At 43.4% G+C, this 26,094-nt stretch overlaps 1 protein-coding gene across 1 annotated transcript; it reads right to left on the reverse strand.

Moving 5' to 3' along the window:
* Positions 1 to 19,769: 19,769 nt before the first annotated feature.
* Positions 19,770 to 21,332, reverse strand: LOC135559376 (probable vesicular acetylcholine transporter-A). Its single transcript, XM_064993536.1, has one exon. It carries the CDS (start codon positions 21,330 to 21,332, stop codon positions 19,770 to 19,772), a length of 1,563 nt encoding a protein of 520 aa, XP_064849608.1.
* Between the last annotated feature and the right edge of the window lie 4,762 nt (positions 21,333 to 26,094).

A 26,094-nucleotide genomic window follows, 5' to 3' on the forward strand; every position in this document is an offset into this window, starting at 1 on the left:
GAGTCGGACCAAAATGCGGCGTGGCTTTTGAGATTCATGTTTTAATAAAACACAAACACTACAAAACAAGAAACGTGCAAAAACCAAAACAGTCCTATCTGGTGCCACAAACACAAAGACAGGAACAATCACCCACAAACACACAGTGAAACCCAGGCTACCTAAATATGGTTCCCAATCAGAGACAATGACTAACACCTGCCTCTGGTTGAGAACCATATCAGGCCAGACATAGAAATAGACAAACAAGACATCCAACATAGAATGCCCACTCAGATCACACCCTGACCAACCAAAACATAGAAACATACAAATAAACTATGGTCAGGGTGTGACAGTACCCCCCCAAGGTGCGGACTCCGGCCGCAAAACCTGAACCTATCGGGGAGGGTCTGGGTGGGCATCTGTCCGCGGTGGTGGCTCCGGTGCTGGACGTGGCCCCCACTTCACCGTAGTCCTCCCCCACCTTGTCCGCTTCCGTGACCTCCTAGCCATGGCAACCCTACTAAATAACACGGGACAGAGGGGCAGCTCGGGACAGAGGGGCAGCTCGGGACAGAGGGGCAGCTCGGGACAGAGGGGCAGCACAGCACTGAGAGGAAGCTCAGCCAGGCAGTTGAATCCAGCAGATCCCAGCTGGCTGGCAGTTCTGGCAGATCCTGGCTGACTGACAAATCTGGAAGAGTCTGGTTGACTGGCAGATCTGGAAGAGTCTGGTTGACTGGCAGATCTGGAAGAGTCTGGCTGACTGGCAGATCCAGAAGAGTCTGGCTGACTGGCAGATCCGGAAGAGTCTGGTTGACTGGCAGATCTGGAAGAGTCTGGTTGACTGGCAGATCTGGAAGAGTCTGGTTGACTGGCAGATCTGGAAGAGTCTTGTTGACTGGCAGATCTGGAAGAGTCTGGTTGACTGGCAGATCTGGAAGAGTCTGGTTGACTGGCAGATCCAGAAGAGACTGGCTGACTGGCAGATCCGGAAGAGTCTGGCAGATCCGGAAGAGTCTGGCTGACTGGCAGATCCGGAAGAGTCTGGTTGACTGGCAGATCCGGAAGAGTCTGGTTGACTGGCAGATCTGGAAGAGTCTGGTTGTCTGACGGCTCTGGCTGCTCCATGCTGACTGGCGGCTCTGGCTGCTCCATGCTGACTGGCGGCTCTGGCTGCTCCATGCTGACTGGCGGCTCTGGCTGCTCCATGCAGACTGGCGGCTCTGGCGGCTCCTTGCAGACTGGCAGCTCTGGCTGCTCCAAGCAGACTAGCAGCTCTGGCAGCTCCATGCAGACTGACAGCTCCGGCTGCTCCATGCAGACTGACAGCTCCGGCTGCTCCATGCAGACTGACAGCTCTGGCTGCTCTATGCAGACTGGCAGCTCTAGCTGCTCCATGCAGACTGGCAGCTCTAGCTGCTCCATGCAGACTGGCAGCTCTGGCTGCGCTAAACGGGCAGGAGACTCCGGCAACGCTGTAGAGGCGGAAGGCTCTGGCAGCGCTAAACAGGCGGGAGACTCCAACAGCGCAGGAGAGGAGGAAGGCTCTGGCTGCGCTGAACAGGCGGGAGACTCCAGCAGCGCAGGAGAGGAAGGCTCTGGCTGCGCTGAACAGGCGGGAGACTCCGGCAGCGCAGGAGAGGAGGAAGGCTCCGGCAGCGCTGGAGAGGCGAGGCGCACAGTAGGTCTGATGCGTGGTGCTGGCACTGGTGGTACTGGGCCGAGGACACGCACAGGAAGCCTGGTGCGGGGAGCTGCCACCGGAGGGCTGGGGTGTGGAGGTGGTACTGGGTAGACCGGACTGTGCAGGCGCACTGGAGCTCTTGAGCACCGAGCCTGCCCAACCTTACCTGGTTGAATACTGCCGGTCGCTCTGCCAGTGCGGCAAGGTGGAATAGCCCGCACTGTGCTATGCAGGCGAACCGGGGACACCGAGCGTAAGGCTGGTGCCATGTAAGCCGGCCCAAGGAGATGCAATGGGACCAGATGCGTAGAGCCGGCTTCATGGCATTTGGCTCGAAGCTCAATCTAGCCCGGCCGATACGCGGAGCTGGAATAGAACGCACCGGGCTATGCACCCGCACTGGAGACACCGTGCGCACCACAGCATAACACGGTGCCTGCCCGGTCTCTCTAGCCCCCCGGTAAACACAGGAAGTTTGCGCAGGTCTCCTACCTGGCGTAGCCATACTCCCTGTGAGTCCCCCCCAATACATTTTTGGGGCTGACTCTCGGGCTTCCAACCTCGTCGCCATGCTGCCTCTTCAAACCAGTGCCTCTCCGCTTTCTCCGCCTCCAGTTCTTCCTTGGGACGGCGATATTCTCCAGGCTGTGCTCAGGGTCTTTTTCCGTCCAATATCTCCTCCCAAGTCCAGAAGTCCTGTGATCGCTTCTCCTGCTGCTGCTGCTTGTCACCACGCCGCTTGGTCCTGGTGGGTGATTCTGTAACGGCTTTCTTGGTGTGAAGGAGAGTCGGACCAAAATGCGGCGTGGCTATTGAGATTCATGTTTTAATAAAACAACTAAAACACAAACACTACAAAACAAGAAACATGCAAAAACCAAAACAGTCCTATCTGGTGCCACAAACACAAAGACAGGAACAATCACCCACAAACACACAGTGACACCCATGTTACCTAAATATGGTTCCCAATCAGAGAAAATGACTAACACCTGCCTCTGATTGAGAACCATATCAGGCCAGACATATAAATAGACAAACAAGACATCCAACATAGAATGCCCACTCAAATCACACCCTGACCAACCAAAACATACAAATAAACTATGGTCAGGATGTGACAATAGGCTACACCGACAGTAATTTTCCATTCATACAATTAAATTGCCACAGTAGTTTTGTTGTGGTAAACAAGGAAATACTTTATTTCAGTTGTAAAGAATAATTGTCAAATAGATAAATCGCCCTTAGTCTACTAAAAACGGGCAATCAGGACTAAAAGATAACGTATTGATGGTTTAACGAGAGATTACCTACACTGGCCAATGTTTGTTGCAATAGGCCAAATGTGTTCAGTTTGGGCTATTGTATTTGTTAGCATTAATTATTATACTGGTAGTTCCTGCAAGGAAATGAACATAGAAATTCACATGAGATGCTAAGGCCCAGGGGGTGCCACTTGGCCTGATGGTAAAGCGCCACAACCTCTCATGCAATGCCTTTCCAATTGCATATTGCATGATCTGTTCAATGTTCAGTTCTGATATTTAGCAAGCATGGTAAGAAATACAGAAGAAGCTCATCCTAGGGCAATGTGTTGATAGTAGCGCTATGGGGCCAAAGCTTGAACGCCGGCATGGCTGCTTGCAGCTATATTGAGGGGTTCAAGCAGCGAAGCTGTTGAAACCCGTTTGCATTTGTTAGCGTTCATTATTATTTTATTTCTTCTAATGATTATGTGAAAAAAATGCAAATTCACGTGACATGGTATGGATGGTAAAGGGCCAAGGGCCACACCCTCTCATGCAATACCAATTGGCCAGATGGTGGCGCCATCACAAGGGATTTGAAAGCTCCGGCCCCTCACCCCATGTGAAGTAGAGTCCTGAAATTTGGTACACACTGTAGGTCCCACTCCTCACAAGGAGCATATTTGCGTCAAGGACCCTTAAGGTCTGCCATGATGGATTTTCCACCATTTAGAATGTTGTTAAGAACACTTAAAACGCTACTCCTCTGACACTAAATGACCAATCTGCACAAAGCTTGATATGAGGCATCTACGGATCAAGTTCTCTCAATTCAATATTTTCCAGGCTAGAATCTCAAACAACACGCTACTGACCAATAAACAGATGGGCATGACCTGGCACATAAATGCATATACTGTTAATTCGACATGGATTTTTGTATAGCAAAAAAAACTTGGTACTGATGTTCCATATACTGTGAAGACCCAACATATACAAACATATTCAGATCAACCACGGTGGTGCTATAACAGGCACATGTTTATATCACTTGATCTGTTTGAGTAAGCGTGACTCAAGGGACCCTGGAGATCCTCAAGGAACCCCTGGTTCATATCTGGTTCATATTTGCACCTTCGGTTAGTTGAGGGGTTCTTGGAGGAACCTTTAATGGTTCAATCTAGCAATGGGACCTAGAAGAACCCTGGAGTAGAGGCGTGGCTAAGTAAGGTTGTGGCTTAGTAAGGGCATTTCTTCTCTTGTATATTCATCACGTATTAAGGTTGAACACTGACGTCTTTCTAGCTTTAATGATGTTACAAGTGGTGTGTGAGTTCCTCAACAGCCTAAACAAATCTCAAAGTTAGAATAGTTATAACTTTTTTTACAAAATGCAATCAGCAATGTTAATAATATTATACTAGAATATGTAAAAAAAATATATTTTGGAAAAGTTTTATTAAATTAACACATTTCCTGTAAAAACAGCTTTTTTTACATAATAACGGCAATAAAGCATAAAACACAGCATTTGAAAGTTACATTTAAATTAGTTAAAAAGTACATGTTAAAATCAATAAAAACAACCATGAATAAAAAGTACTTTCCTTGTGAACATCAAATCTGTAAAAGCCATTTAAAATGTGTACTACTGATCTAACAAAGGTAAAACATTTTTAAGACATGAAAAACATTTTAAAAAGTCACTTTGTTAAAAGGCTGTCTTTGGTCCCTTGTACAGGAGCGGGGTGAGTCCTTATCAAGCTCCTGAATAAATGACTGTCCCGTCCTTCGGGGCCCAGAGGAGATCCCTCCCCTAGGCGCATCGCCCTAGGCGCCGCAGCGCTGTCAGTCCATGGCCGCCGGGACCTAGGGTGTTGTGGGGGACCCTTCGCCTGGGGTCGAGGCCCCCTTCCTTCCGTACCACCCCAGGGCTTCCGTGGCTACCATGGCCACTGCCTGGGGGTGGTCTCTACGCTTTTCCCTACCAGCAGGTTGCGGGAGAACCACAGTGCTTCCTTCAAGCACATGAGGGTGGGCCAGAACTTGGTGAAGGCCTTCGATGGAATAGGCCTCCAGCCCACCCCATACAGCACGAGCTGAGGTGTTAGGTCCTCCCCTGCTGACAGACACGGGGTGATCAGGGGCCCTGCTTCCTTCCACAGGTCCCTGGCAGCTCTGCACTCCCAGAGCATGTGCCTCACCGACTCTTCTTGGCCGCAGCCTGGTCGGGGGAACGCGGATGTCCTCGCCATGCCCCGTGAGTGCATGACGGCCCTGACCGGGAGGATCTCATGAGCGACCATCCAGGACAGGTCCCGATGTCGATTCAGGAGAGCAGTCTGGGCCACGTTGCGGCAGACCGTTGTGGGCTCGCCTAGAGCGAGCCCGTGCACTGGACACACTGATTCCAGATCCTGCACAAGAGAGAAGAGAGCGGTGTTTAGTTAAAACTGTGACTGTTTCTTTTTCTAGTTTAAAATGTCTTAAAAACTTATGGAGCTGGACGTAGTGCGTGGGTAGCAGGAAAGAGACTGGGGCTCGCAAGTCGTCTGGGATCAGCCTCAGAGTCTTGAGGTAAGATCCCAGCCAAAACCGTGCGAGGGCCTGAGTCTTGTTGTTGACCGGGGAGGTTGCAAGAGTCAGATGTAGCGCTGTGTAGCGGCTGCCCAGGAACAAGTAGAGGTCAGGCTCAGCCTCCTCAGCCTCTCCCACTCTCCCACTCCCCAGAGGAAGTAAAAAAGCATCCGCTCCAGGTCTAAAATACTCCTTTGCGGGGTAATAAAAACAGAACTTATTAACAAAAGCACAGTTAAAATCACAGCTTTAATGATTAAAACCTTGCCCTCAAAGTCAGCTGTCGTAGTCCCCAAAAACCCAGTCTCTGTCTTACTGTCCCCAGGATCCCACTCCAGTTACACACACCCCCCCCCCCCCGCCGGGTCAAACTTTACCCCCAGTAACCTTATGTCCATCATTTTGACTGTCAGAGGTAGTCTGGGTTTGCCCACGGTCTGAAAAATTGGGCCTTTGTCATGTCTCTGTTCAGTCTCGCCCCAGAGGCTCGTCCGTACCAGTCAGTCCTGTCCAGAGTCCTGTCGACGGATAAAAGGTCGGTACATAAAATGTTGACGTCGTCCATGTAAAAGATGCACTTGGCGGTCATCCCCCCCACTCCCCGGGATACCCACCTCACTGATCCATTGGTCCCTTCTCAAGACCTGTGCTAGTGGTTCAATTACAGTCCACGAACAGAAGAGGAGATGACGGACAGCCCAACGGACGCCGCAGTGTACTCCCACTGCTTTTGACAGATGCACATTTACAAGGATTTTGCTGGTAATGTCCCCATACAGCAGTCTCACCCGAGCTAAGAGCCTGTCTGGGAAAACCATTTTTTGCAGTACCTTAAAGAGGTACTGGTGCAAGACCCGATCAAAGGCTTTTTCAAAATCTAAATTTAGGACTACAAGCCCCATATTTCTGTCTCTCATAACAGATGGCATCTCGGATCAGTATCAGGCTGTCCGTGATCTTCCTTCCGAGAACGGCACAGGTTTGATCCGGGTGGATCACCTCCTCTAAAACAGAAGACATTCTGAGTGTTAAAACCTTGGTAAAAAGTTTACAATCAAAGTTTAAAAGGGTTATCGGTCTCCAGTTCTTCAGGTCCGTCCTGTCATTTTTCTTATATAAAAGAGTCACGATCCCCACTCTAAAACTGTCAGGTAGTCTGTCAAGATGTTCAAAGTCAGTAAAAACAGTCAGAAGTTCGTTGGCTAAAACATCCCAAAAGTTCAAATAAAACTCCAAAGGGAGGCCGTCCTCCCCCGGTGATTTACCCCTCTTAAAATGTTTCAGTCCTTGGTCGATTTCTGTCCTCGTCAGGTCTTTTATCAGGTCGTCCGTGTTGGTTAGGGTCTTGTCAATGTATGTTCAAAGGTCCCCCATTGTTTCCTTCGACACATCTTTTTCCCTAAACAGTTCCCCATAAAAATCCTTGACTACTTATTTTATTCCCTCTGTATCTGTTTTTAAAACCCCATCTTTATTTTTTAAACCAGTCATTAACCTACCCTTACTAACTATTTTCTTAAAAAAGTACCTAGTGCACTTCTCCCCCTCTTCTAATTCCCTTTCTTTACTTCTTAAAATAACCACCTTGCTTTTCTGTTCTGATAAAAGTACCATTTCCTTCTTTACTTCTTTAATTTCTTGGTTAAAATGAAGGCCCTGTTGGCATAGGTTAAAATACCTTTCCAGTCGCTTTTGCAGTCCCACCATGCGTCTATCTTTTTCTCTGCTTTTTTTCTTTCCTATCTCTCTAAAAAAGGTCCTCGTTCTTCCCTTCACCATTATCCACCACTGTGCTCATGTGTCAAAGAAGTCCTGTAGCGTCTGCCACTGGCTGAACTGCTCCCTGTACTGACTAACTACTCTATCATCTTCTAAAAGGGAGCAGATCAATTTCCAGGGCCCTCTTCCCACAGTCACACCCGAAGTTAGTGAAAGGGTGCACGTCAGCATTACGTGATTTGAGAAGAAAGCAGGGGTTATTCTAGCATCAGTTGGGGGACAGTCCCGGATAAACAGATAATCAATGCGAGAGACTCTGGTGCCGTCACTACTGGTCCAGGTGAAGCCCTCCTCTCTTGGGTGCAGGGTTTTAAAACAGAATAGTGGAATATATATTCAAGTCAGGTTTACAGTTTACAAACTGAACATGATGAACAGGAATGACATTTACTCTCACCGGTGGCCAAAAAAACCTATTTGACAGCCACGCCTCCAATAAGCCATGCCTCCAATCTAATAGGCTGTTACCCGGACAATATATTATTAAAAAGGTGTGGCAACCCAAAAGATTCTTCCAGGCACCTTTTACTTCTATGAGCGTAGACAGGGGAACGTGTTTCCGGACCAGTAAAAAGTCTGGTTATGGGCGAGTTCGTTTTGATTCGCCCGGTGCCGTAGTTATGCCATATATTCTGATATTGTGGCGTGAGTAAATCGCTGCATGTAACTCAGCAGCTAAGAACCTGAAATCGCTAGACTGGCTATTTGTGTGGTGGTTAGGTTTGCAATACTGACAACAAAGTTGTATGAACATGCCAATGTATTTTGTGTAAAGCATGTAAATAGCTGCACGAAGCCTACTCCCCTCTTGAAAAAAATAACATGACATAGAATGCATTAATTCTAACAGTTTTGTGTATAACATGAAGTTAATAGGAAGTTTCTAGGCTACACCAGTGACCAGACAAAGGCGATCAAGGAGGGGGGGGGGGGGTATCAGCGGAGCATTCAGCACAGCTGAAGTCAGAAGTTTACATAACCTGAGTTTAAATGTATTTGGCTAAGGTTTTCACAATTTCACAAAGTAACAATTCAGTGTCTTAGGTCAGGTAGGATCAACACTTTATTTTAAGAATGTGAAATGTTAGAATAATAGTAGAGACAATGATTAATTTCAGCTTTTAAATCTTTCATCACATCCCCAGTGAGTCAGAAGTTTACATACACTCAATTACTATTTCATAGCATTGCATTTAAATTGTTTAACTTGGGTCAAATGTTTTGGCTAGCCTCCCACAAGCTTCCCACAATGAGTTGGGTGAATTTTGGCCCATTCCTCCTAACAGAGCGGTTGTAACTGAGTCAGGGTTGTAGCCTCCTTGCTCACACACACTTTTTCAGTTCTGCCCACACATTTTCAATAGGACTGAGGTCAGGGATTGTGATGGCCACTCAAATACCTTGAATTTGCTGTACTTCAGCCATTTTGCCACAACTTTGGAACTATGCTCGGGGTCATTTTCCATTTGGAAGACCCATTTTCAACCAAGCTTTAACTTCCTGTCTGATGTCTTGAGATGTTTATTCAATATATCCACATAATTTTCCTCCCTCATGACGCCATCCATTTTGTGAAGTACACCAGTCCCTCTTGCAGCAAAGCACCCCCACAACATGATGCTGCCACCCCCGTGCTTCACGGTTGGGATGGTGTTCTTCGGCTTGCAAGCCTCCCCTTTTCCACCAAACATAACGATGGTCATTATGGCCAAACAGTTCTATTTTTGTTTCATCACATCACTTTTTTTATCCAAAAAGTATGATCTTTGTCCGCGTATGCAGTTGCAAACCGTAGTCAGGATTTTTCATGCCGGTTTTGGAGCAGTGGCTTCTTCCTTGCTGAGCGGCATTTCAGATTGGGTCGATATAGGACTCGTTTTACTTTGGATATAGATACTTTTGTACCCTTTTCCTCCAGCATCTTCACAAAGTCCTTTGCTGTTGTTCTGGGATTTGCACTTTTCACACCAAAGTAGGTTCATCTCTAGGAGACAGAACGTGTCTCCTTCCTGAGCAGTTTGACAGCTGTGTGGTCCCATGGTGTTCATACTATGGGAGCAATTTCCAAGGTACCAAGTTCATCTGTACAAACAATAGTACATTAGTACTATTAATAGTAATAGTACACAAGGATGAACCAGATTTTCTTGGCTGATTTATTTTGATTTTCCCATGATGTCAAACAAAGAGGCACTGAGGTTAAAGGTAGGCCTTGAAGTACATCCACAGGTATACCTCCAATTGACTCAATCGATGTCAATTAGTCTATCAGAAGCTTCTAAAGTCATGACATCATTTTCTGGAATTTTCCAAGCTGTTCATAGGCAGTGTCAACTTAGTGTATGTGAACTTCTGACCCACTGGAACTGTGATACCGTGAATTATAAGTGAAATAATCTGTCTGTTAACAATTGTTGGATAAAAAACCTTGTGTCATGCTTAAAGTAGATGTCCTAGCTGACTTGCCAAAACTATAGTTTGTTAACAAGAAATTTGTGGTGGTTGAAAAACAAGTTTTAATGACTCCAACCTACGTGTATGTAAACTTCCGACTTCAACTGTATGTAGGCAGTGGAGTTGGCACTCCTGCACATTCGCAGAAATATCCGTATTTTCAGCCTGTGCACGTTGGGATACAGAAAGTCCGTATCCGTAGCCATTTAAATATTTTCAATACTGTCTGCATGTAGAATCCCTTACCTGAGGGACTCAATGGGAGCTCAGTAGTTCTGCTTGGGGAAGACCATAACAGGGCTGGAGTTGACAGCCAATAACATTCTGTTATTCAAGTACATGTCCTCCAGCCAGTAGTCATACGTATGAGAGTGTTTACTTTATGTAAATTATGGTTCTTTGAAATGAAACTGTATGGATCAACATAGCCAACAAATGTAGGGTATGATGACCAAGCATAGGACTGGTCCTAAACGAAACAGTGTCAGCAGAGGTAGCACCTCTCTCGTATTAGACGTGGGATTGTATGGATCACTGTGTAAAGGTCATCAAGTACAATGACACCTGGGTTAGAGGTATTTGTATATGTATTTATTATAGATCCCCATTAGCTGCCAATGCAGCAGCTACTCTCCTGGGGTCCAGCAAAATCAAGGCAGTTTATACAATTTTAAAAACATTACAATACATTCACAACACACTGTGTGCCCTCAGGCCCCTACTCCACCACTACCACATATCTACAGTACTAAATCCAGGTGAGGGAGGGGGAATTTATTGAAATGTCCAGCGCATCATTGGATTCAGTGGAAACTGGTGGGAGGAGCTATAGTAGGACGAGCTCATTGTAATGACTGGAATGGAATCAAAGGAATAGAGTCAAACGTGGTTTCCATATGATGTGTTTGATACCGTTTCATTTATTCCATTCCAGCCATTACAACGAGCCTGCCCTCTAATAGCTCCTCCCACCAGGCTCCACTGATTGGATTTAATAACATGCTGTAAATGACATTGAAACAGATCATATCAGTTTTATATGAATCGATCTTTGTCGCATTTCTAAGTTTCTTGATGAAATGGTGAGAGCTTGTGCATGGCTTGAACTATTGATAATAAGATATTAGTGTACCTCGCCTAATTCTACCCAATGCAATTGCTCATTGAAGCTCATTAAAGTGTTAATACATAGAGCCATGGTGTTTGTTTCCTCAAGACAAAAATGTAGAGATGACAAAGTTAACGTTTAAATAACGCATTGACGCATGCCATTTTTAACAAAGTAATTTTGGGGGGGCATTTAATCACATCTTTAATCAAATCTCCATTTCCCGCATTGACCTTTTTAGCGCACGTATTTCCTCATGGACCTTTTTAAGCGCATCACACAATGTGCTCTGAGCCCATGCCGTGTGCAGATTTTCTCACCTCCTGTATCCTCTCCTCCTTTCTCTCTCATCTCCTTTTGAAAAAGGTCAAAGTTAATCGAGGAGTGTAGACGAGGAGAGTGAACGTGGATGGAATGCACTTGCTTGAAATGCATGTTATTAGACAAATGACGATTACAGGGATGGATCCCAAAATAAGTGTGTAAAGTGATCAAAACAAATGAAGATAGTTGTGCAATAAATTTTAGAGATAAAACAATTAGTAGCATATTGTTTTTAAACAATTAGTAGCATATTGTTTTTAAACATGTGCATGTATTTCTCCTCTGACAAAATAAAACTCTTCTGTGGTAGGATACACATGAGTATCCTCTATGAAAGGTAGCTATCGAGGAGGGGAAGACACTCTTCCGTTTGCATTTGAATTGATACAATCCTCAACAACTTATCTGTTTCCAGGTCACAGAGGAGAGAGGATGGAGGATGGTCTTTTGCCCAAACGAGAGAACCCCTCGATCTCAGGCTGTTTCTCTTGTGGAGAACTATGTGCACAGATTTGACCAACAATTTTGAAGGATAACCATGAACATTGTTAGATAACAGCAAAAACATAATTTGTACAGAAGTAGATAGCTAGTGTCATGACTTGCCCTGTTGGGTGAGGATCGTAGGCGCCAGAATCCCCTCTCTCTCTTTCGCTCTGTCTCTCTCTAACTCTCTCTCTCGCTCTCTCTCTCACACCGGTCTTAAATACTGTGTAGAAACTCTGCATTAAAAGGTTGAATAATGAAACAATATTTCTGTATTCCAACCAGTTGGAAGAGTCCGTGGGTATTTAAAGAACAATAATGAACAATAAAATAACAATAATTTGTGATTTGATATTAAACCATTTGTGAGAAGATGAAATGTGATGTTAGCCTTCTAAAGTCAGTGGCCACACCCACATGAGCACAGACATTATGTTGGTGTCATGGTATGCCCCCTTTACCCAGAGTGCATAAAACCCACTTCTGACAAAATTGACATTAGTCAAGAGAACGTGAGGACGTGCGTCCCCACGCTGAAATGGCTACCACGCTATAGACCAGAGAGCATGGAGCTGTAGCTACATGTTGGATTGGTTGGAAATTGAAATATAGACCAGACAGTGTGAAGCTGGGATATGCATATTCTTGGTACCATTTGAAAGGAAACACTTTGAAGTTTGTGGAAATGTGAAGTGAATGTTGGAGAATATAACACAATAGATCTGTTAGAAGAAAATACAAATAAAAAAACAACCGTTCATTTTTTCTACCACCATCTTTGATATGCAACAGAAAGGTCCCACATTTAGCCATCACTCTGGTTGTAATTCCGATGGTGTCCACAAGATGGCAGCAAATCAGATCAAATCAAATGTATTTGTCACATATACATGGTTAGCAGATGTTAATGTGAATGTAGCGAAATGCTTGTGCTTCTAGTTCCGACATTGCAATAATAACCAACGAGTCATCTAACCTAACAATTCCAAAACTACTACCTATACACACAAGTGTAAAGGGATAAAGAATATGTACATAAAGATATATGAATGAGTAATGGTACAGAACGGCATAGGCAAGATGCAGTAGATGGTATAGAGTACAGTATATCCATATGAGATGAGTAATGTAGGGTATGTAAACAAAGTGGCATAGTTTAAAGTGTCTAGTGATACATGTATTACATAAAGATGCAGTAGATGATATAGAGTACAGTATATACATATATATATGAGAAATGTAGGGTATGTAAACATTATATTAAGTAGCATTGTTTAAAGTGGCTAGTGATATATTTTGCATCAATTTCCATCAATTCCCATTATTAAAGTGGCTGGAGTTGAGTCAGTGTGGTGGCAGCAGCCATTCAATGTTAGTGGTGGCTGTTTAACAGTCTGATGGCCTTGAGATAGAAGCTGTTTTTCAGTCTCTCGGTCCCTGCTTTGATGCACCTGTACTGACCTTGCCTTCTGGATGATAACTGGGTGAACAGGCAGTGGCTCGGGTGGTTATTGTCCTTGATGATCTTTATGGCCTTCCTGTGACATCGGGTGGTGTAGGTGTCCTGGAGGGCAGGTAGTTTGCCCCCGGTGATGCGTTGTGCAGACCTCACTACCTTCTGGAGAGCCTTACGGTTGTGGGCGGAGCAGTTGCCGTACCAGACGGTGATACAGCCCGACAGGATGCTCTCGATTGTGCATCTGTAGAAGTTTGTGAGTGCTTTTGGCGACAAGCCGAATTTCTTCAGCCTCCTGAGGTTGAATAGGCACTGCTGCGCCTTCTTCACGATGCTGTCTGTGTGGATGGATCAATTCAGTTTGTCCTTCATGTGTACACCGAGGAACTTAAAACTTACTACCCTCTCCACTACTGTCCCATCAATGTGGATAGGGGGGTGCTCCCTCTGCTGTTTCCTGAAGTTCACAATCATCTCCTTTGTTTTGTTGACATTGAGTGTGAGGTTATTTTCCTGACACCACACTCCGAGGGACCTCACCTCCTCCCTGTAGGCCATCTCGTCGTTGTTGGTAATCAAGCCAACCACTGTAGTGTCATCCGCAAACTTGATAATTGAGTTGGAGGCGTGCATGGCCATGAAGTCGCGTGTGAACAGGGAGTACAGGGGAGGGCTCAGAACGCACCCTCGTGGGGCCCCAGTGTTGAGGATCAGCGGGGTGGAGATGTTGTTACCTACCCTCCCCACCTGGGGGCGGCTTGTCAGGAAGTCCAGTACCCAGTTGCACAGGGCGGGGTCGAGACCCAGGGTCTCGAGCTTGATGACGAGTTTGGAGGGTACTATGGTGTTAAATGCTGAGCTGTCGTCAATGAACAGCATTCCCACATAGGTATTCCTCTTGTCCAGATGGGTTAGGGCAGTGTGCCGTGTGGTTGAGATTGCATCGTCTGTGGACCTATTTGGGCGGTAAGCAAATTGGAGTGGGTCTAGGGTGTCAGGTAGGGTGGAGGTAATATGGTCCTTGACTACTCTCTCAAAGCACTTCATGATGATGGAAGTGAGTGCTACGGGGTAGTCGTTTAGCTCAGTTACCTTAGCTTTCTTGGGAACAGGGACAATGGTGGCCCTCTTGAAGCATGTGGGAACAGCAGACAGGGATAAGGAATGATTGAGTATGTCCATAAACACACCAGCCAGCTGGTCTGCGCATGCTCTGAGGACGCGGCTGGGGATGCCGTCTGGGCCTGCAGCCCTGCGAGGGTTAACACGTTAAAATGTTTTACTCACGTCGGATGCAGTGAAGGAGAGTCCTCGGGTTTTGTTTGCGGGTCGTGTCAGTGGCACTGTATTGTCCTCAAAGCGGGAAACAAGTTATTTAGTCTGCCTGGGAGCAAGACATCCTGTTCCGTGACAGTGCTGGTTTTCTTTTTGTAATCCGTGATTGACTGTGGACCCTGCCACGTACCTCTTGTGTCTGAGCCGTTGAATTGTGACTCTACTTTGTCTCTATACTGACGCTTAGCTTGTTTGATTGCCTTGCGGAGGGAACAGCTACACTGTTTGTATTCAGTCAGTTTTCCGGTCAACTTGCCCTGGTTAAAAGCAGTGGTTCGTGCTTTCAGTTTCACACGAATGCTGCCATCAATCCACTGTACCTGGTTCAGCAGTGTATGAGCAAAGTTTCAGACGGATATCTTGAAGTATGAGCAAACTACATGACATTTTGTGTGAAGTCATCCAGGTACATTTGGGCAAATTGTGAAGGAGACATTTACATTCACCTTACATTTTTCTTAAATAATATCGTCAAATCTGTATATTTGGACTTTGATTTAGCTTTTTCAGTATTAGTAGCCATGTTACAAGTTCAACATTTGCAAAACATCCAGTTTTCATAACTTCATAACTCTCCATATTCTTATAATTTCTGTCCAAAAGGAAAAGGCTTGACGTCGCACAAGGTTAGCAGCAACATTTTGCGACAGATACTGGGTTGCCGCATACTCCCGTAAAGCCTCGTTCATTAGCTATCTAGCTAGCTTTTTTGGGCCCTGATTGGTACTTATTTGACAATGTTACAGTCAATCAAGTGAAAGCCGCCTCCGTCATCGGCGTGCCATGAAATACAAAATCGATCGTGCATGTTACATGGACCTTTTTAGGATATGAAAAATGATTTTATCTAACAAAACGACACTTCATGTTACCTCTGGGGCCCTTTGGATGATAAATCAGAGAAAGATTTCATTATGTGAGAATGTAAGTACACATTTCGCAAGAGGACAAGCACAGAGTGTCTAGTTTGAGAAATAGGTGCCTCATAAGTTCTCAACTGGCAGCTTCATTAAATAGTACTCACAAAACACCAGTCTTAACTTCAACAGGTAAGAGGCAACTCCGGGATGCGGGCCTTCTAGGCACAGTTCCTCTGTCCAGTGTCTGTGTTATTTTGCCCATCTTTATATTTTATTTTTATTGACCAGTCTGAGACATGGCTTTTTCTTTTCAACTCTGCCCAGAAGGCCAGCATCCTTGACTTGCCTCTTCACTGTTGACGGTGAGACTGGTGTTTTGGTACTATTTAATAAAGCTGCCAGTTGAGGTCTTGTGAGGGGTCTGTTTCTCAAACGAGACACTAATGTACTTGTCCTCTTGCTCAGTTGTGCACTGGGGCCACCCACTCCTCTGTCTATTCTGGTTTGACCAGTTTGTGCTGTTCTGTGAAGGGAGTAGTACACAGCATTGTACGAGATCTTCAGTTTCTTGGCAATTCCTAGCATGGAATAGCCTTCATTTCTCAGAACAAGAATAGACTGATGAGTTTCAGAAGAAAATTCTTTGTTTCTGGCCATGTTGAGCCTGTAATCAAACCCACAAATGTTGAAGCTCCAGTTACTCAACTTGTCTAAAGAAGGACAGTTTTATTGCTTCTTTAATCAGCTGTGCTAACATAATTACAAAAGGGTTTTCTAATGATCAATTAGATGATCAATTATCCTTTTAAAATGCTAAACTTGGATTAGCTAACACAACGTGCCATTGAAACAAAGGAGTGATGGTTGCTGATAATGGCCTATGTAAATATTTCATGAAAAATTTGCCGTTTCCAGCTACAATAGTCATTTATAACATTAACGATGTCTACACTGTATTTCTGATCAAATTGATGTTATTTTAATGGACCAAAAAAAATGGCCTGTCTTTCAAAAACAAGGACATTTCTAAGTGACCCCAAACCTAGTGTAAATTTTCCGACTTCATTCATCTTTCATTACTCTTTAATGATGAGTAATAGCCCCAGGTCAATTGTTAAATATTTAATTAATATTTTGATACATTTGCCTAGATTTTTAACTTTTGAGATATGTCCCTAATAGGCTACAGACCATGATTGATTGAGGTTCATGGAACATTTACGAATGTTTAAGTGTGTAAAACTTTGTTCCATCATTATCTTCCTTTGTGTTTTGACACCACTGCCATATTGTACTAGATCCTGCTCAAAATAGAAGCCATCTGATATTTCAGATGCAAAAAATGTTTTTTTACACATTGACATGGAGTTTTGAAGGGGATTACACTCATATTTTAAAAGAGTTGCATATATTTACATTGCTGTCCATGAGGTCCTTCGATGGGTCTTGTTCCAGAACTGGCATTCTGGAACTTTGGAAGTCCAGTCAAGCATGTAAAATTGGATATGGCTCTCTGCATGTGTGAATGAAATTGACAAGACAATGTCAGACTATGGCTCCCTTATTTGTTGATTCCTTTTAACTATATCAAAATTGTGTGTGGGGGGGGGGGTAGCTCAGCTTTAATATTGCAGATAGATTGTGTCTTCCATCAATATAATTGTCTGCATCATTTCCAATCACCCATGTTTTGGGGAAAATAAATTCCCCTAACCCTAACATCTCTCCCCTCACTGGAGTAAACTAATAGACAACAACACGTATGCTTCTACTTCCAGCTAATACATAGTATATACAATTTACAGACACAGTATATTTTACAATTGATATCTTTTGTTTGTTTTTAGTCCCATCCTTCAGCTCCACTCAACCCCTCTGAACACCATCCTGTTTGGATTTCTATTTGCCATATATTTTTCAACTGTGCTGTGATGTTTCACAAAAGTGCAGAACTTTTCTATTCTCAGATTCAACATATTGCAAAATAAAGATAATAGTTTTTGCTAAGAGTATTATTATATTATTGACGGGTTGACTATGACTTATTAAATTACCCAGCAGTGCTATTTACAGAGTTAGCAACAGTTAATGTTGCAATGATTCAGTCATTCCTGAACCTGCGACCAAAATCAGGCTACATATGGACAGTACCAAAACAAATGGTCTAATGATTTTGCCTCTTATCAGCAAAATCTGAAAGTATATTGTTGATATTGCTGAAATATTTCTATTATTTTCACATTGCAAATTCATTAAAGCTTTAGCAAAACAATTTAACATATAGAAATGTGATTATTCAAGCAGGATTATTGAGTAGGATTATTTCTTATTCACTTATAAAACGAGATGCCTTTTGGGCTTAGTATCACCAGGAATGTAAGGTTATATTACTCCATTTGTTGTTTTTGTTGTCATTGAGTCTTTGGAAACAAACAATGTCCTTGCTTTCACAAGTCTATTAAGTCTTCCAAAACAAAGTAGCAGGATCAGCCTATTTATTTGTAAAAATATATATATATATATATATATATATATATATATATATATATATATATATATATACTATATTTTATTAGGGAGTCCCATTGTTGAAATAACAGATTGTGCCTTTAATAAGTTTACCTCAAGAAGTATAATATTTCAAATGTAATTCAGGGCAGTCGTTTTTCATTGGCACGATACTACTAGAAATACTAAGGTTTTTCTCTTACCTCGGCAGCTTCAAAAATTTCAGGTGTGATCTAGCCTATTATCAATGGCTCCCGTAGATAGACAGTCTAACCTTAATGTGTCTCCTCAAAACCAATCCTTTATCGTCCAGTCTCAGTTTCAGCATCCCTGCATTCCGTCCACAGCACCTCCGTTAGCTTAGGAGGGACGCTGAAGGTACCAAAGTCCTGTTGGCAACAAGGCTCCTCCCTTTGCAAGCCATTCGCGGATACGTTTATTTGACAGTTTGCGTGTTAATCCCACCTGTCTAGGAAAGGGTTAGACACCGTGTCCAGTATGCTATACGCACCGTGTGTGTGCAGGTAGACCTATTGTTAGCTCACGCCGAGGTGTTTTAAAGCGTTTTATTCCTTCTTTGGCTTTCTGATTTTTCTCCGACAGTGTGCCGTAATGTCTCTCTTTTGTTGTTGTTCTTTAAAATATAACCGACATTAGGCCTACAAGCTTACATTTATGCACGTGTAGCCAAGATTGCAGTGTGTTTGGGCTGATCATGGTTTTATATGATAAAGCAGCCTATGCTTGGGATTGTTTGTATACTGCAATAGCCCATTGTTCTACTAGGCTACATAAATCATTTTCCAATCCTGTCACATTATATATTAAATATGGAATAAACGAAACAACTGCTCTGAATTTGAGGGTCAGGAAAATTAAAGAATTAAACAAATACCAAAACGTTTAACCAAAGCGTCTGATTCAATTCGTTTTGGCATTTTTAGTTTTTAACTTAAATGGTGATTAACGTGATTTTAAAAATAACTTTCTTCATTTCAAACGTTCTGTAGTTCAGTTGATTAAAACTTGTAGAATCGCTTATATTTTTCACAAGCTCTCAAATCAGACATTAATTGTTGATATTTAATTGCGCATAAAATATTTCGATGTAAAAAGGAAACGAATTAAACCTTCCGTATGTTTATAGCCTATTGGTCTTGATTGAGATTTATGTTCATATTACATTTAAATGTTATGGGAATCATGTGTTGTGATTTTTGTGACTTCGACTTGTACATTTCTTACAACCATTTCAACTATAACGTTATGTAAATAATTTATTTTCATTATACGAGAGCGACACAGACTGGTAGCTAAAGGGAGTTAGCCAATCATTGCATGCATATTGTACTTTTGACAATAACACACATGAAGCATGTACATTCACATACTCTTGATTTAATATGTACATTAATATACACATATAAACAATTGTTGAAATGTCCTATCATACATTTAGGATATTCATTCCAGATATTCCAGATAGTTCATACATCATCCAAATTAAGTTAAATACAGAATACACAATGTAAGATGGGGGATTCAAACCCACCTATTCCCCCTTAAAAGTGTATTGTGAAATATTGCATATTGATTTTAGCAGCACAACTCTTGCAAAATACATATAAGGTATATTATTTTGAATGACGAATACATTTAATTTGTTTGTTTTTTTTGTTAAAAGTTATGTTCCGTTTATACAGGTCCATGAATATGATATGGAATCAATGTTTTGTCACAATGCACACACTTTCAGCTTTAACAAATATCACCCTAGCGCAATCTACTGTGAATGCTTCTTCAGATGACATTGTCAGATTGAATTGGAAGACAGGAGATTCTTCTGGAGTTATCTTCTTTCCTAATTAAATTATGTAAATGGTTGCGTCAAATGAGTATGACACAGAGTATAGCTTCATCGCTTTATGGGCACTTACATTTTTTTTTTTTTTTTTTTTACAGTTTACGCATACTCAAATGACTCCTCTTCAGAATACTTGTCTATGCCATTCTCATCAACAACATTACTTAACCCCTTCCTCTTCCTCTCGCGTTCCTGAGTTTTTATTGTGTCGTAGAGACCAGTGGGGCCTTCCTCCAGTAGCATGCCTCTCTCCGAGTTTGAAGGTTTCATTTGGCACACGTTCTTTAGTAAGAGGAGCGCTGGTGCGTAAAGCACGTTGGCGAGGCCCATGCCCAGGTTGAGCTGAATGAAGCCCAGGTCGTGGACTATCTGTCCGGCCACCACAGGGCCCAGGGCGTATGCCACGCAGTAGGAGATGTCCGCGATGGCGTACACACTGCCGTACACCGACACATGCCGCACGTCCACCAGGAAAGCGAGTGTAGGCAGTAGCGCCGTGTCCACCAGGGCGATGCCAAAGCAGATGCCACACAGTGGACCCATCAGCTGGCCGAAGGTCTTACAGGCTGGCACGGTGCACGAACTGGCGCCGATTATCACCATGCCCAGGGCCCCGTAGAACCACTGCAGGTGTGGGTACTTAGCCGCAAGTTTGACGGTGATGTACACACCCAGGACATGCGGGAAGAACGCGGGAAGCCAGGCAAGGCCGATCTCCCATTGGGAAGAGTGCATGGTTTCTTCCATCCAGTTTGCGATGGTGGGCTCCAGGAAGGCCAGCGGGATGTTACAGGTGGTCAGGGCACCCGCCACCACAGCTATGTAGGGGTCGATCATCAGTTTGTAGATGGGGGTGCCCACGGGCATGTTCTCTCTCTCCCCTCTGGAGAAGGGCTTTAACACGGTCAGGCACAGCATGCCGTCCGTGAAACAGATGCAGGCCAGCACAATGAAGGGCACCCGTTTCCCACAGAATTCGTACAGGATGCCCCCGAAGGGAGGCGCCACTAAGCTGCCGAAAGAGATGAATGCCAGGGCGACACCCAGGGCTCTGCTCCTCTCCGCCTCCTCCGTGTACTTATCCGCTATCATGGCGATGCCTGATGTATCTGCGAACGCCGAGCCTAAGCCCTGCAAGCTCCTCGCCGCGAACAGAGACACGTAATTATCGGCGAAGGCGAATAGACATGTGGAAAAAAACATGATGATGAGTCCGATGAACAGAGGAAGGTCATAACCGACCCGGTCAATGAACGTCCCGGTCAACGGGTTGACCAAAAGCTGCAATATGGCTTTGGACGCAAAAAGTACACCAATCTGCAGGTCGAAGTTGCCTTTGGTGGCTTTAAAGATAGTATGATTCGAGGAATTCCCGGCGTTTATGACTCGTGCATTAAACGAAGCGTGATCTGCCTCACTTTGTAATTCTGCCAAATAGTCTGGTATGATCGGCACAATTACCATGTAAAGCATGTTATCTAATAGAAGTGCTACACAGACAATCACTAGAATAATCCGTCTCTGTCGCTCGGGGTCTTTGAATTTAGTACCTAGTTGTTTAGTTCTTTCGCCTATCTCAGACAGTTTCATAGCAGCAGATTGCGCTAGATCCCCGGCTCCGTGGGCGGCTCCGTGGTCCTCTGTGATTCCCTTTGTATCCATGATTCTTTACGTTTTCTGCTGTCTTCTCTCTTCCAAAACGAAAAATAAACTCTTTCCACCGACTGAAATGTGCGCGTCTCAGTTCAGGAGCTCTGAGTTCATGTGTTTTGGTCTTGTCAGGTTCACTCATTCAATTTACTTATTCAGCAGCAGTCTTGTGTCCAGCTTTCCGGTCTTTACATTTCCCTGGTGGCACAGTCCGTCATTGCGCTCGTATTTCCTCTCTCGTGACCTGGACGAGTTTTATCCATGTCTTCCATTGTGGTTTCATTGTCTCATACCCCGTCATTCCGGTGACGCGATGGCGACAGATAAACTCTCACAGGTTAGAGATTCACCTGCAGCTCCCTCGCAAACTGTTACTAGTAACACTACTCCGTGAGAGCCATCTGCTCTCACATCTGCAGCCACCTGTATGTCATCATCTCACATCACCTAGACCCCTTCAGTGTACCCTACCCCGTCGTTTCCAAAATATATATGATGCAATCCTTGTTTGCCTTTCAGTGTTTCCACAGATGGGACATTATTTTATGATAATTTAACACATGGCAAGCCCGTGCCCAATAACACTCTTCAACCAGTTACTTCACGGAAAAATAATCTTGGTTTAATATAGGCCCACCATTCAATCAAAGTATTATATGAATTGTATGGACGGTTTCAAAAAGTCAGGAGAGCTAAACAATGGACAACATTTGAACAATGTGTTTGGAAACATTTGAACAAGGAGTATTCTTTTTAGATGTGGGCTATATTTGTTTCCAAGTGACCTTTGATGTACTGTATGTATTTTATGCAATGTATGTTCAATACAATATCCACTGTTTGGTTAACATTTCTTACTTTCATATGACAAAAACAATCGATTAATTGAAAAGTACCCTAATGTTTTAAAAGTGAAACGTTTGCCATTTTAAGCACATGACGTCTTTACCCAATAATTGGAATTCCAATAAGGGAGTGAACGTTATTTATAATATGGGTTACATAGAGAAAATCGGACCTCTCTGAAATGAAAATGGGCGGCCCGGCCCTCCCTTCAGAAAAAAATATATTTTACCGGAACGCTTGAAAAAGTAACCCCCCCTATACCCAAAATAATCTTTAAAACAAAGTGGATAGAAGAGAACATGTTTATCAAATACCCTCACTTCTTGGACAGACCAGAGCCTTTGATATGCAGTTTTAGAAACGGGTCTTTGTCCTGTAAGCATTACATGGCAACGCAAAAATACTAATAGTGCACAGGGCTGCGGGCTTTCGCAGGACACAGGACACCGTGGAAGGGCGTAGAGGTGGAAACATATCCTTCATAGTAAAAGTATTTCATGCATTTATAATTTATACAGGTCCGAGAAAAAATACTTTAATTTAAAAAAAATGCAATTTTAAGTAATTTTACATATTAGCAGAATATTTTTAAATAGCACACAAATTACCGAAATGACAGGCTCTTACTAGCCTATAAGCTATGAATCGTTTGATCGAGACCACACTAGATAGCCCATAAGCGCACTTGGTATTGCGCTCCCAGCGGAGAATCAGAGATGAGGCTATTTAGGCTATAGGCTATTTCGTGTGGTCTCAATCAAATGATCCATAGCCTATAGGCTACGAAGTGCGTGCCCGGGGAAGCACAGAGCAAAGTTACACTTCTAAGATAGCTGCTGGAATGGTGTAAACAAAACTAGGCTGCACTACACACAACAATGAATATTCCAACGCTGAGCCCCAGGCTGCTCTGCTCAGAAAAAAAAAATATTTTTTTGCTGCCTAACCTAATTAACCTGATTAACCTATCGTAATTAATGCAGTATTTTATTTACAATGCAATAATAAAACTAACCGTTTCTTTTCTTGTTTTTGGTAAAAAGTAAACATCCAGAGAGCCTCTGTATTTGGACCTGCCCCCAAACCAGGCGCTAGCAGTGAATTGCGAGTGAGGAGTGCTGTGAAGCATCATGTCGTAGCTTCCTAAAGAACAATCTGGCTTCCAAAAAATGAAAAGATAGACAGGAGAGAGAAAAGATTGAGCGACAATATGTCACCCATTTTTTTTTTTACAAAGGAAGGTGAGTGTAGTCCGTGAGGGGTGGAAATTAACCTGTTAGCTTAGTCCATAGTGAAATAGGCTACTTTTGCTCCCCTAACAGGCTGACTACACCACTTGCGTCGCTTGCCCCAACATTGCAAAATAAATTTAGAAAACTATATTATTAAGTTATTGCACCAACACTGCTTGCGCGGCCAATGAGCGTCTGCATTGCCAAGGGCTAAAATAAAAGTCAGTTCTATTTGTGACGCAGATCTCGCTGCAAATCCTGCCTCTCCCATCTACTCATTGGATTATAGAGGCAGGTACCCACGTGTCATCTCCTCATTGGCTATACCCACGTGGGTGACTGAAAGATGAACGAGGTCAGTGGCAGTAATGCACCTAATTTATGAAAGTTGCCAATCGCAATATAAAGTCAAGAGAAGAAAAAGCATAGAAGGAGGAGAGATGACTAGAAACGATTTGGTTGACCCTTATATGTGTGGATTAATTGTCGAAGTAGAGGATCTTGTGCATTTCAGGTTAAATAACAACTCAATGTTTATATCCCAGGACAAATTAGCTAGCGACAGCAAGCTAGCTAAATAGGACAAATTAGCTAGCAAGTGCAAGGTGCAAAGGTGCAAGTGCAAATGTTTCATGCTTTTCAACCTGTCCCCAAATTAATGTAATTGGTTCAGAGTTTGTTTTGATATTTTAACCTGCGTGTCATGATCACATTTGGTGTGGGGGACAAAATACATTTATGCATGATGGCGCACGCGTGCAGCTGGTTTGGGTTCCATGTTTAACATTAGTTACTTAATATCTTCACAGAAGATTGAGTATTTACATTTCGCTCCTTTTTTAGTTGACATTTATTAATCAATGCAGACAAACTGTTCAGAACAGTGTTTTTTACTGCTTTGGACAACATCATAAGTGACTTGGACACGAGGTTCCACACCACTGCAAAAATTGTAAAAGGCAGATTAGTGAGGATAAAGTCCCTTCTGTGTGCCAACCACTGGTAATGAACTATTCCAGAGATCTTACACCTGAGTTTCAAAGTGAAGTAAGACACCAGAACATTGTATATGCTTCCACTTTCCCCCCTAACTAGTTCCCTCTTGGTCTCCTGAATGCAATTTGTAAGATGCAGCTGAAAAGCATTTTTGGAGAAGTGTGCATTGTTTTACGTATATTTTGCACACTGCCTGTGACTGTTGCTGGTGGTCGAGAGAGCTTTCAGTAAGCTACAACTGATAAAAAACTATTTGATGTCCACTATGTCCCAGGACAGGCTTTGCAGTATTGTCCTGCTGTCCATTGAAAGTCAGTGTGCTAGAAAGCTGGACTTCAAAGACTTGATTGTTAGCTTTGCTAGCAAGAAAGCTTGGCACTGGGCTCTTGGTTAGTAAGGCTGAGCAAGGGCCAGTGATAACTGTTAAATGGCATGGCTATGGATATTGGATCACTACACACATTATGCCCACAGGTTGAGAACAAGACTGAGAACAGACTGTAAGCAAGATATATCTCAAAGTAATGGCTGGATTGCCATAAAATGTGTTGTCCACAATCAAGACCCCAAGTGGAAGAAACCTATTGATTTGGTGGCCACTTGACCGGAAGTTTACATACACTTAGGTTGGAGTCATTAAAACAAAATTTTCAACCACTCCACAAATTTCTTGTTAACAAACTATAGTTTTGGCAAGTCAGTTAGGACATCTACTTTGTGCATGACACAAGTAATTTTTCTAACAATTATTTACAGACAGATTCACATATAATTCACTGTATCACAATTCCAGTGGGTCAGAAGTTTACATACACTAAGTTGACCATGCCTTTAAACAGCTTGGAAAATTCCAGAAAATTATGCCATGGCTTTAGAAGATTCTGAACAGCTAATTGACATAATTTGAGTCAATTGGAGGTGTACCTGTGCATGTATGTCAAGACCTACATTCAACCCCAGTGCCTCTTTGCTTGACATCATGGGAAAATCAAAAGATATCAGCCAAGACCTCAGAGAAAAAAATGTAGACCTCTACAAGTTTGGTTCATCCTTGGGAACAATTTCCAAACACCTGAAGGTACCATGCTCATCTGTACAAACAATAGTATGCAATAATAAACACCATGGGACCACGCAGCCATCATACCGCTCAGGAAGGAGACATGTCCTGTCTCCTAGAGAATAATCTACTTTGGTGTGAAAAGTGAAAATTAATCCCAGAACAACAGCAAAGGACCTTGTGAAGATGCTGGAGGAAACAGGTACAAAAGTATCTATATCCACAGTAAAACGAGTCCTACATGTATATCGACATGACCTGAAAGGCTGCACAGTAAGGAAGAAGCCACTGCTCCAAAACCGCCATAAAAAAAGCCAGACTACGGTTTGCAACTGCACATGGGGGACAAAGATTGTACTTTTTGGAGAAATGTCCTCTGGTCTGATGAAATTGTTTGGCCATAATGACCATCGTTACGTTTGGAGGAAAAAGAGGGAGGTATGCAAGCCGAAGAACACCATCCCAACCGTGAAGCACGGGGATGGCAGCATCATGTTGTGGGGGTGCTTTACTGCAGGAAGTACTGGTGCACTTCACAAAATAGATGGCATCATGAGCAAGGAAAATTATGTGGATATATTGAAGCAACATCTCAAGACATCAGTCACGAAGTTAAGGCTTGGTCGCAAATGGGTCTTCC

Source organism: Oncorhynchus masou, chromosome 18 (assembly GCF_036934945.1).
Source record: "Oncorhynchus masou masou isolate Uvic2021 chromosome 18, UVic_Omas_1.1, whole genome shotgun sequence".
NCBI lineage: Eukaryota > Metazoa > Chordata > Actinopteri > Salmoniformes > Salmonidae > Oncorhynchus > Oncorhynchus masou.

Excerpts from the sequence above, each read along its gene's own strand:
- LOC135559376 (XM_064993536.1), bottom strand. The coding sequence starts at position 21,332 with ATGGATACAAAGGGAATCACAGAGGACCACGGAGCCGCCCACGGAGCC.